Source organism: Procambarus clarkii, chromosome 66 (genome assembly GCF_040958095.1).
Source record: "Procambarus clarkii isolate CNS0578487 chromosome 66, FALCON_Pclarkii_2.0, whole genome shotgun sequence".
NCBI classification, from domain to species: Eukaryota; Metazoa; Arthropoda; class Malacostraca; order Decapoda; family Cambaridae; genus Procambarus; species Procambarus clarkii.
In genome coordinates this window covers 28564936-28577116 of record NC_091215.1, presented here as the reverse complement: position 1 = coordinate 28577116, position 12181 = coordinate 28564936, and the positions used below count along the sequence as shown (strand labels likewise).

Sequence of the window (12181 nt, the reverse complement as noted above, 5' to 3'; positions counted from 1 at the left end):
GTTATATATATATATATAGCTAGACATATGTCTAGCTATATATATATATATATAACTAGACATATGTCTAGTTATATATATATATATATATATATATATATAGCTAGACATATGTCTAGCTATATATATATAACTAGACATATGTCTAGCTATATATATATATATATAAACTAGACATATGTCTAGCTATATATATATAACTAGACATATGTCTAGCTATATATATATAACTAGACATATGTCTAGCTATATATATATATAACTAGACATATGTCTAGCTATATATATATATATAACTAGACATATGTCTAGCTATATATATATATATATATATAACTAGACATATGTCTAGTTATATATATATATAGCTAGACATATGTCTAGTTATATATATATATATATATATAGCTAGACATGTCTAGTTATATATATATATATAGCTAGACATATGTCTAGTTATATATATATATAGCTAGACATATGTCTAGCTATATATATATATAACTAGACATATGTCTAGTTATATATATATATATATATATATATATATATATATATAGCTAGACATATGTCTAGTTATATATATATATATATAGCTAGACATATGTCTAGTTATATATATATATATAGCTAGACATATGTCTAGTTATATATATATATATATATAGCTAGACATATGTCTAGTTATATATATATATATATATAGCTAGACATGTCTAGTTTTATATATATATATATAGCTAGACATATGTCTAGTTATATATATATATATATATATATATATATAGCTAGACATATGTCTAGCTATATATATATAACTAGACATGTCTAGCTATATATATATATATATAACTAGACATATGTCTAGCTATATATATATATAACTAGACATATGTCTAGCTATATATATATATATATAACTAGACATATGTCTAGCTATATATAACTAGACATATGTCTAGCTATATATATATATAACTAGACATATGTCTAGCTATATATATATATAACTAGACATATGTCTAGCTATATATATATATAACTAGACATATGTCTAGCTATATATATATATATATAACTAGACATATGTCTAGCTATATATATATATATAACTAGACATATGTCTAGCTATATATATATATATAACTAGACATATGTCTAGCTATATATATATATATATATATATATATATATATAACTAGACATATGTCTAGCTATATATATAACTAGACATATGTCTAGCTATATATATATATATATAACTAGACATATGTCTAGCTATATATATATATATATATATAACTAGACATATGTCTAGCTATATATATATAACTAGACATGTCTAGCTATATATATATATATATATAACTAGACATATGTCTAGCTATATATATATATAACTAGACATATGTCTAGCTATATATATATATATATAACTAGACATATGTCTAGCTATATATAACTAGACATATGTCTAGCTATATATATATATAACTAGACATATGTCTAGCTATATATATATATATAACTAGACATATGTCTAGCTATATATATATATAACTAGACATATGTCTAGCTATATATATATATATATATAACTAGACATATGTCTAGCTATATATATATATAACTAGACATATGTCTAGCTATATATATATATATATAACTAGACATATGTCTAGCTATATATATATATATATATATATATATATAACTAGACATATGTCTAGCTATATATATAACTAGACATATGTCTAGCTATATATATATATATATAACTAGACATATGTCTAGCTATATATATATATATATATATCTAGACATATGTCTAGCTATATATATATAACTAGACATGTCTATATATATATATATATATATATATATATATATATATATATATATATATATATATATATATATATATATATAGAATCTAACCACAAATCAAATATGATGCAATCTATCTTACCATTATGTACTTTAATTATTGTTATAATACTTGTTTCAAGTGTTGTACCCTTTCTTCAACAGATAGGAGCAGAGTGTATACGTCGCTGTGCGTCACCCAATGATCACCCACTGTTTATTGATGCGCTGGTCGATGTTGTCAGTAACCACATAAAAGCAGGGCATCGGTGCACGGAGCAATTCCTCAATACTTGTCCGATGTGTGTTAATCCATCATGCTTTGCTTCTAAGAAATGGTTCAGATATGCCACAAAGAAGTTTTAAAACTTGTTATTGGGAAAAGAAAATTAACAGCAGTAATAATTAAATGTATTAATATAGTACACCTGCTTATATTGAAAGGCAGTACTAGATACAAATCAATTCCATATTAAAGTATGCTATCCATTTTGTAATATAATTCTCCTCATAAAACAAACATTTTAACTCCCTATACTTATATGGTTTTGACACACTACTGTCATTTCCTGTGATCAAATTTGCTTACAGCACACCAAGTGAGCTTTTCAGGTCTTGAATAATCTCTTTTGCACTCCTGGTATATTGTCTGAAAGTAGATAAAAATCATAAACTTCAAATATTTAAATGTACAGTACTATCCATGTCTTTTTTTAAACTCCCAGTAATAGTGAAGCCATTTTTAAACCAATCCTCCCCCCCGTCCACCCTTTTGTATATTTAATAAATTAACAGTTATAATCACCAAGTTTTGTACTTACTGAAAAATTCCATTATCATCACTGGCTGTGGGTAAAATAATTCTAGCCATGATGCTGTCAGCAGCAACCACTGTTTGCTTCATGCTATATTTAGATATTTTCCCACTGTCATGGACAAGGATCTTCAATAGATATGATATGGCCAGTAGAGATGTGATATCCTGCAAAACATTTATATTCATTATATAGCAGTAATTTACTAAATATTCATGTTATTTTATTCATACACTTGAGTGACAAATTCCACTTTTCATTGCAGCCACATTGTGTATTGCAGGATCATTCCCCCCGCCATCCAATCTCAAGTTTCTGCAATAAAAAAAACAGTAAACACTACACGCTAGTATTTCAAATGATCCATTATAACAATAACTGGTCAGTATTTTGGTAAAATCTAAAACACAAATGTAATATTACTGTACTCACATTGATTGCAGTTGTTTTGACACTACTCACATGGATTGCAGTTGTCAAAACATGAGTAAGAGCATCCATTAGCATGGTGGAGAGTTTGGCACGACTCTGACAAACACCAATCAGCAAGCCCACACATCCACCAGCATCTTGGATCTTGGTCACAGCAGTGTTGATACCTTCATCCTGTAGATACAATTTAGAAATTGTAAATTATTGTACAATTTAAATTATTAATTGTAATACAGTAATAATGTAATAAGAAATGGTTACCCACCTTATCCACAATCCAGCAAATGTGTTGCACAACAGTATCAGCCATATGAACCATCACCTCAGATTGGTCCTGTCTTGAACCCTGGCCCAGGGTGGTGAGCAACTGAACCAATGTATCATCAATCTTACTGGCATCCTGTAAGGAGAGAAATTAAAATTTTATATACACAATCAACAGGATGTGGTTTTACATCACAAATGAAATTATGAAAATACAGTGTCCCTAAGATATCAACAATTTAATGAATACAGAGTATAAATAACTGATTTTACTGGTGTAATGAACACAAGCTAACTTGTCATTATAAGGGGTAACAAAATATATTATACAAGATAAAAATATAAAGTGGTTATACATTACTAAACATGCATTCTTTGTTTCATTCAAGTTTACATTCAGAAAATATCCCACTAAATAAGGTATAAATAAATGTCATTTTACAAATAGAGATGTTTGTGTGTATCGACAATTACCTGGTAACAATGGATGTGAAATTACTGATGCACTTGTAGATTATATTATATATATATATCACACACACAAACACTGTACAGTGGAACCTCAGTTTCCGTATGCCCCCGTTTTTTGTATTTTTCAGTTCTCACTCAATTTCTTGTTCACTGTACAGGAAAATGCCATTAACAATACTCAAGACAAACCTTTGGTAAATTATCTTGCACTTTAAAGTAGTCTGATATTGATGATAAACACATATTTATTACATGGACCGGAGTTGCTTCATCTTCAAATTCCTCATCATCATCAGTGTGATCATATGACTGAAGAAATTGATGTGCCTCCATTGCGAATAATAAACTATTCTGCCAGAAACTACCAGATGCATCTGATGAGCAACAACAGTTTGAAAGGTTTTAGTTCTTTGCTATACAATGAAGTCAACAAATATACCAATATACCATACACTAAATTATTCAATGTAAAAAATGCTTAAAATAAGTTAAAATATATTTTCAAACAAACATATCTATACCTCAGCTTAGTGCCCAACTCCTTCATATCTAAATTATCCAGGGTGAAGGGTGGGGGCAAATCAACACACTATAAAATATTTAGAAACTATGTAATGACTTACCCAATTTCAAAAGACTATCCACAAAAGTACACATTTTATAAACAAATGCAGTATTTGCAGCTCCTGTCATGAGCAAATGAGTGCTAGTTGTAATAAGGTTGTTGAGTGCAGAGACGGCTATAGCTGAGGCATCGTCTCCTCCTCTCAACTTCCTCTTGCCACCACTACTACTCTCCCCAAGGGCAGGCACCAACACACTGAAAATTATCAATGCCTTCTAAAATATCAGCCTAAGACATACATTTGGCTTTTTTATATTAATTTTCACATTTATCTGGAGGAGGAAGACCAGAGGACATGATATTACTAATAAGTTAAGAGTTTAACAAAATAAAATAGTGTTACCGAATCTTTCATCATTAAGCAATATGGCCAAAAATAACGTATGTAACCATCTTATAAAAATAGCATACAAAATCAGTCCTGGTAAAAACATTTTCACCAAACTATAAATCACCACTCAGTACCCTAACACCTTTGTGATAAATTAAAGAAGTTTTGACACTTAATATCTTAAGAAGTAGAGGTAGTTGGCATAAAGCCATAAGTGTTGACATGAAGGCAAAAGCATCATATCTGCTCAACATGTGAGTAAAGGACAGCAATATGTCCTATAGTTGGCTATCCCAAAATCAATATTACTGGCATCTTTATCATTTTTAACGTGTAAGGAATTGTAAATGAAATTTGATGTCATTTATGTATAATAGATAAACAGCTGACAAAGTTTAATTAAATTACAACTTGGCCAACTCTTGTAACACTTTCCAGTGACCACCTACCATAACTAAGCAACCTGAACAACGTAACCTGCCTTTACCAGGAAACCACAGCAAGCTGGAAGCAATGAGTTAGAAATAGGATGTCATCTTCAAAGCCAAAATAGTTTGGAGTCATTATATAAATGATTCCAAAACCCTGGTAAACCCCCTCTCGCCCTATCGTGTGATAAAGCCATATCTTATTTGTCTAATCTTTTCACATGGCTTTTGTGTATGGTCAAATTATTGATTTTGTGAGTAGTTCTGTATATTTGTATTTTTTTTTTAAACAGAAAACCATTTAAGTAGTGAATGAATTTAAAAATTTCTCCAATAATTTATAAATGATTGGAGAACTTTCCAAATGATTCTTTTTTTTAACCTGGGGATTGTGTTATGATCCACAAGGTTAAATATACAAGCCTACAGTGTTCTGCACACGATTAATTATTAAGTTATGGCAGCGAGAAGGGATAATTGAAGGATTGGGTATAGATATTTTACATTTTAGGATATGGTACACATTCAAATTCTTCACTGCAACTTAAGACAACCTTTAAAACAACTGCAGGGAGATACTGGAGTACATTCAATCTGATGATAACCAGAAAATTTATTAAGAAAGTCAAAGCCCTCCATGGTACTGTCATTACCCACCAACAAACGTTCTTGCTAACTTCCAGTTATTCCACTGACTACACTAGGCAACTGCACCAAACTTACAAGACGGTTCCTTAAATACAACTCTACTACATATTTTCTGGATACCTTGAGTGTGGCCATCCAAGAAAATTGTCCACAAAAACTGTCAACCTATTTTCAAACTAGAACAACACTACATACCTGTTGGCCCAATCTAAGCCTAGTAAGATTGTCTCCGAACTATCAAACAGGAGTGTCTCTGGACTTTCTCCGTCATCATCTCGTTCTTCATTGCTGTCGTGTTCTTGTTCTTCAACAGAAGGGTTATGAAGAACAGCTACCAATCTCAAATACTGAGCCCAACATTCACATAAGAAGGTGTCCGAGCAGAGTGGTGACAATTCTTCAGTACGGTCCAAACGGTCACTAATTCTATCCTGAAACAAATTATAAAATTTAATTTATATCAGCACACTGGGCGATCTAATTCTGTCATACGGTTATCCGTTTCCTACATAAAAAAATAATATGCATAACTACTTACAAAATCAATAATTTGGATATACACAAAAACCATGTGCAAAGATTAGACAAGTAAGATATTGTATGGCTTTATCACATGATGGGGGCGAGGAGGGTTTTCCCCAGTCGGCACATAACATGATACAAACAGGGAGGTTAAATGAGTACAAAGGATATAATGCCATCTATTCCATTTCAAGAGTTCTTCTACTCTCCAAATCCAGGTGGCAGACTTGAGTGAAATGTGGGTATAAGTCACTGTAATGAGAGATGTAAAGCTGGTGGTTGTGCTCCCAGGTGTTGTTGTGAGGTCTTGCTAATTCTAAATGATTGTAATTGGAGAGGTTAGGGTTGTAGTGATATTAGTCAACGGCAAATTGTTTTGGTGGTTATAATTGTAATGGTTATGGTTTCCCATCAGTGACTGTAGAAAAGTGATATCTAGCTCTTTATGCCCTACACCTTTATGTTATGTACATGTACTTTTTATTTTATTTTATATATATATATATATATATATATATATATATATATATATATATATATATATATATATATATATATTCAAGCTCTAGGTTTTATCTCTTCTTGAAGTTGTGAATGGAAATACCTATAACTTCAACAAACTCCTCTTTCAATGTATTACATTTGCTGACCACCCTTTCAGGAAATGAGTACCGAGTAACATTTCTATGACTTTACTACATTTCCAACTTAACCAAAGTTCTCTTGTCCTATTCTCTCCAAATATAAACAGGTCATCTTGTTCCAGCTTTCCTCCCTCCATCTCCATTATCCGCTACTTCTCGAGCAAGTGCCTGCTCGACATTAAGTTGTTGTGCTTCATGTAGTCCCATGGGGAGGTGGCAGGCAACATACTTGATAGCTGGTTTACTAAATTTAAAAAGTATTTGCTGGGAGTTTCTGTGTAGTCCAAAAGGCTTGTGTGTCATATACAGTAGTGCTGTTTCCTTGTCAGATTATGAAAATGTCCTCTACCATGAGCTGCTAACCTGTTAATAGCCAATTTATCACTAGCTAATTTGCAAAGATATATGCCTTTCTGGGTCCCAGATTTGCATTTTGCTAGTGCCTTGGTCAAAATATGTTTTAAAAATTGAAGGATCCAGAGCACACGGCTAAGGGAGGCTACCAAACTGGCCATATTCAGAAAGGCCATAATGACATTTTTGTCAAAAATGGGCAAAAATGAAGAGATGCAAAGTCATCAGATGGGAGGCTGCTCTAATTAACCCATTAAATCAAGAGTACACAGTACTTAAGCGTTTTATATATGTGAACTGCAAATTACATTCAGTGGTTTTACTACATGTGAAAACTAAAAGTTCTGAAAGAGTAACCAGGTTTTAGAAACAGTTTACAAAGCAGTAAAGGAAATACTGTACAAGACAACATTGTTTAAGTCCAAGAATACTTACTTTAACTTTCTCCATATTTAGAGTAATTTCCAAAAGCAGATGTCTATTACTCTTTATTGTTGTAAGCTTATTGAAAGGGTGCTGCAGAATGTGCTGCAACAGACGTAATGCAATAAGGGGCTGGGGTGTACTCGTCTTACAAAATCGCACCCTGCGACTACTACGACGGCGCTCCTAGGGAAAAGGAAAATTTTAAAACGTAAAAATCACACACATATCATAGCCTTGGAGAAACAAACAGCACACTGCAGCAAAATATCTTCAGCCTCCCATTTCTTTGTTAAGACTCGATACATGATACTCTTCATTAGTAGCTACAGTACTACATTTGGTTTCGTTAGATCTGGTCAGGCCAGGTCGACCTGATCAGGTCAAGTGCAGATTTATTCTCTCCTCCCAAACTGGTGCCACCCATCCTAGCCCCTTGCCTCATGAAGTGCTCTGTTCACTCATTCTCTGCCCTCAGAAACTGCATACAAGAGAAAGTAGGAGGCAATATGAACAGATGAGAACCACAGAGAAGACGTAAACCATGCATCAGGAGGAAAAACATTAGCCATTTGATTTTCCCCATAGTGGTGCTTCCATGGCCAGACCCAGATAAACTTCTCCATTACCCAGTAATACAATTTTTAACTGACCTATTGCTGATAATTTTTTTTATAACCCTCCATTGGTGTAATAAATGGAAATTTTCTCTAATAATTTATATCACAGAGAATACATCTTTAGGAAGCTTGCACGGCACATGAGCAGGGAATTCCAACTCGGAAGCAAAGTAATCCTAATTAAGAGGTAATGCATACAATATGAAACTACCACTACTACTATTGTTTACATTATACCTTGTTACTTGCAACCATTCCAGCACTGAAGCCTTCCTCAAGCCACTCGGACGCCAACTCCAAGATATCATCACTACGATTCCAGTTGCAAAGAGCATTAATGTATGTCCCGGGTAAATCATCATTTCCCTGAAAATTTATTAACAGTTACATAATCAGCAGACAAATTATTCATAGCTAACATCTCGGAACATTTAACCACATGAACACTTTCACTGTGATATGGCATAATACTTTGCCGTTTTAAATCAAACAGCAATCGCCTGTGAAAAGACAATTTAACCAAAATCTTGAAAAACAGTTTTCATATCCTGTAAATTTCCTCTAGAAATCTGAACAGGAAGTATAAATTGTATAATAAATTGTTGTATTTGTTTTTTTATGCATTTCATTTACTTTTTACTTCAGATTAAGTAGGCTGTTAATCATGACATGTCCGATGGTTAGGCATGACAAACCAACAAAGGTCAGAAAAACATTAACATGTAGATAGTTATACTGTATATAGCATTTATACAATGTGATAAATGCAAAAACAGTAGCTTTTATTGACCTAATATTATTGGTGTGCATATTAGCAACATGAATATATCTGTGCATAGTGATGTTCTAGACATTCTGTGATAAATAACACTGACAGCCCATTGCACTTTCAAAACCATGGTAAAAAAAACATTAAAATACAAAGAAAATGAAATACAATATATTCAATGTGTGCACTGACCAGTTGGTGCAAAATGTGCAGGGCTAGGATGAGCTTTGATAAATGGTTACAAGATTATTACATCCAGCAGAAATGCTTAGTAATTCACAAAGGTGCATAAACATGTAGACGGTTATATATAAAGTGTACAGTGTGATAATACCAAAAACAGTATGTTTATTGTTCAAAGAATATTGTTCTTTCGAGTTGTTCATTGAATAGAATACTTATTGTTCAAAAGATTATAATGACACAAATACGCACATATTTTTGTGTACAGTACTGATGTTACGCATGTTTTACTATAGACATTTCTCAAATTGCACACTACTGTATTGCATAATGTAACTGCAAAAACCAGTGAAACAACAAATCAGTGACCATAAATCAGTATATACAATATAAGTATATTCGAGACAGCTCCCGCCGCTTGCCTAGTCAGGGCGACCTCCTTGGAGCATTTGCTCCATCAACACTCGTGAATTGGTGATGACATCACAAGCCATCATCTCTGCCACAGCCAAAGTAACTGTTCTTCTGGTGATCAAGGAATGTATTTTAACAAAATCAGAAAGCAAAACAATGTGAATATTTTACTTGCACACCTAGGAGTTGTCATATAAAACAGCACAGGTATCAAGATAAAGTAAATAGACAAGCATCATTTGGTAACATCTTTAGCCTTATTTTTTTTTACAGTTTAATCATTTATCTCTGGGTTGGTACATGCGTGCCCCATATAAGTGGGAATGGAGAAATAATAATAATATTTAACTGAATGCCTAACCTGATCCGACTGTAGTGATCGAAGACGTGACAGGCAGTGACCAACCAAGGTAGGCACTAAGGTTCGGGGCAAGAAACTTGACAAGAAGAGTAGTGTCTGTGATGCATCATTGTTTTCCTGGATACAATGAAAGAAATGAACAATAAATAACAATGTAATACAAAAATATTTAACAAAACATTAAAAAGTTCAATCATGTGTAAGCCAATTTTATTATAAACCCAGCAGCATTTATACTTGTACAACAAACACACACACACACTTGTAAGAACAGTGCAAACAATTAGTTGGATTCTATCGATCTCATTCATAAATCAGCCTTGGTTACACAGGGACGCATGAAGCAAACAAATGTAATACTGAATGTGATCATCCCAAGAGCACTGTAGACAATCAAGCCAAGTGCCAAGGGGGTTTCTTCTGGTAAAACCACACTGGTGTCTGAAGGAAACAAGTGATGTAGACCGTATAGTGTTTGTAGACTGTATGAATGGTCAAATCAACACGTGGATTGCACTTTTGGAAGTGCAAGTCATTTCCTCCCAAAAATGCAAGAGAAATATAACACCGAGCTTGAATTTCAAATGTGTTTAAGATACATCTGGTACAAACTGCTAGGAGACAGAGCCCAAAGAGCAAGCTCTCAGTACCAGCAGACAATTGATAATTAAGCCCTCACTTACTCTAACATTCACTGCAGAAGGTAGCAAGGAATTTAAGTAGAGAGAGCAGCCAAGGATGGTAACAGTAATCCACCAAGGACAAAATGTGTGCATGTTCTCTTAAAACTACCAACACCCAATCTGTCATACATTCAATGAAATACATACAGCAGTAAGGCAATGCCTATCTTTTTCTTTCTGGCTGGCTTACTGTGTATGAATGCATCATGGCACTGGGTAGTGGAGATGGAAGGAAGCCGATACAAACAAACCGTCAATACTTGAGCGATGCGACAGTGATGAATGCACGTCTCTCCTACACATTCACACACAGTCTAGACACTTAATTACTGTGCTGTATTGCAGTCTGTCCAACCACCAGCCCATGCATCCTTGCACTTTACTGTTGTGTCATTTTATGGCAGAACTTTCCAAATTATATATACCCTTACCTAAAAGATAACCCAGAAGAAAATGTGCAATATACTCTACTATTAGGTACCAAGTCTTATTTATCATTAAACTGTTAGCCTATAAATAAGCCAAGCCCAATTAAAATCAATCAAATAAAAACCATCAAGTTGAAAAACAAAGTAAAAAAAAATGCTAAAAAGCAAAAAAATGTTTAACATTCCTTCAACTACAAATAATCCATGCCTTAACAATTAACAAATATATTACTAACAAAAGACAAATAATTATATACAAAGAAGCAACCACTAGGCCATCAGTAAACATAACAGCGATTACCTTCAGACACATACCTTAAAGAATTTGAAGAAGAGAGGCATGCTTTTAGAAAGCTGTTTTCTTAACGCCTCCAGATACTTGAGGTTTTGTTGCTGCGCGAGTCTGTGAGCGTTGGTAGTCCACAGGATCACAACAGTATCCAAAAGCCCACCAACAATAATAGGGTTGTCTAAAGAAGACTCATCACTATCTTCATCTGTCCAAGATAAAAAATTATTGATTAGTATGAAAATTTTGTAAATACTCTTTGCACAATATACCAACAACAATAAAACAACTATAAATAGCAACAGTATTGAATAACTTTGTCTAGTCAACTGAAAACTAAGGCAGGATAACCCCACTAGTAACGTAAAGTATCTTTAGTTGTCGAGACACAAATTAGACACGGACGAGATGCATAAAGGCAATTCCAGATGCAAACCATACATTATTATATTTCATACAAAATTCGAAGTGCCCGCTTTCACTCCACACTCCTGCACTTTTAACTTGTTACAGTGTTCATAAGATCAAATATACACATGCAAAAACAGATGAGTGGTTTTGATGCAGTCTCAATTAAAGTGGGAGAAGTCACACTACCTGTACTGGTCATG

General features: G+C 33.0%; 2 protein-coding genes across 15 annotated transcripts in view; one reads left to right on the top strand and one right to left on the bottom strand.

The window, feature by feature from the left end:
• FeCH (ferrochelatase, mitochondrial) overlaps positions 1 to 2355 on the top strand; it is a 27649-nt gene extending 25294 nt beyond the window's left edge. Inside the window, exon 10 of the mRNA XM_045760212.2 lies at positions 2032 to 2355. Within this exon, the coding sequence (XP_045616168.1) occupies positions 2032 to 2232 (201 nt within the window). The 3' untranslated portion in view covers positions 2233 to 2355. The remainder of the gene's footprint in view (positions 1 to 2031) is intronic.
• LOC123769191 (condensin-2 complex subunit G2) overlaps positions 2264 to 12181 on the bottom strand; it is a 27902-nt gene continuing 17984 nt past the window's right edge. For 10 of the 14 annotated variants that reach the window (XM_045760205.2, XM_069310006.1, XM_069310004.1 and 7 more), the window contains 11 exons: positions 11597 to 11778; positions 10171 to 10287; positions 8681 to 8809; positions 7836 to 8009; positions 6076 to 6311; positions 4472 to 4668; positions 4038 to 4222; positions 3379 to 3513; positions 3114 to 3287; positions 2688 to 2848; positions 2264 to 2515 (listed from right to left, as the gene is read on the bottom strand). In XM_045760205.2, coding sequence (XP_045616161.2) covers positions 2452 to 2515; positions 2688 to 2848; positions 3114 to 3287; positions 3379 to 3513; positions 4038 to 4222; positions 4472 to 4668; positions 6076 to 6311; positions 7836 to 8009; positions 8681 to 8809; positions 10171 to 10287; positions 11597 to 11778 — 1754 coding nt within the window. In that variant the 3' untranslated portion in view covers positions 2264 to 2451. The other 4 variants (XM_069310005.1, XM_045760208.2, XM_069310010.1 and 1 more) reach the window with 3 other exon arrangements.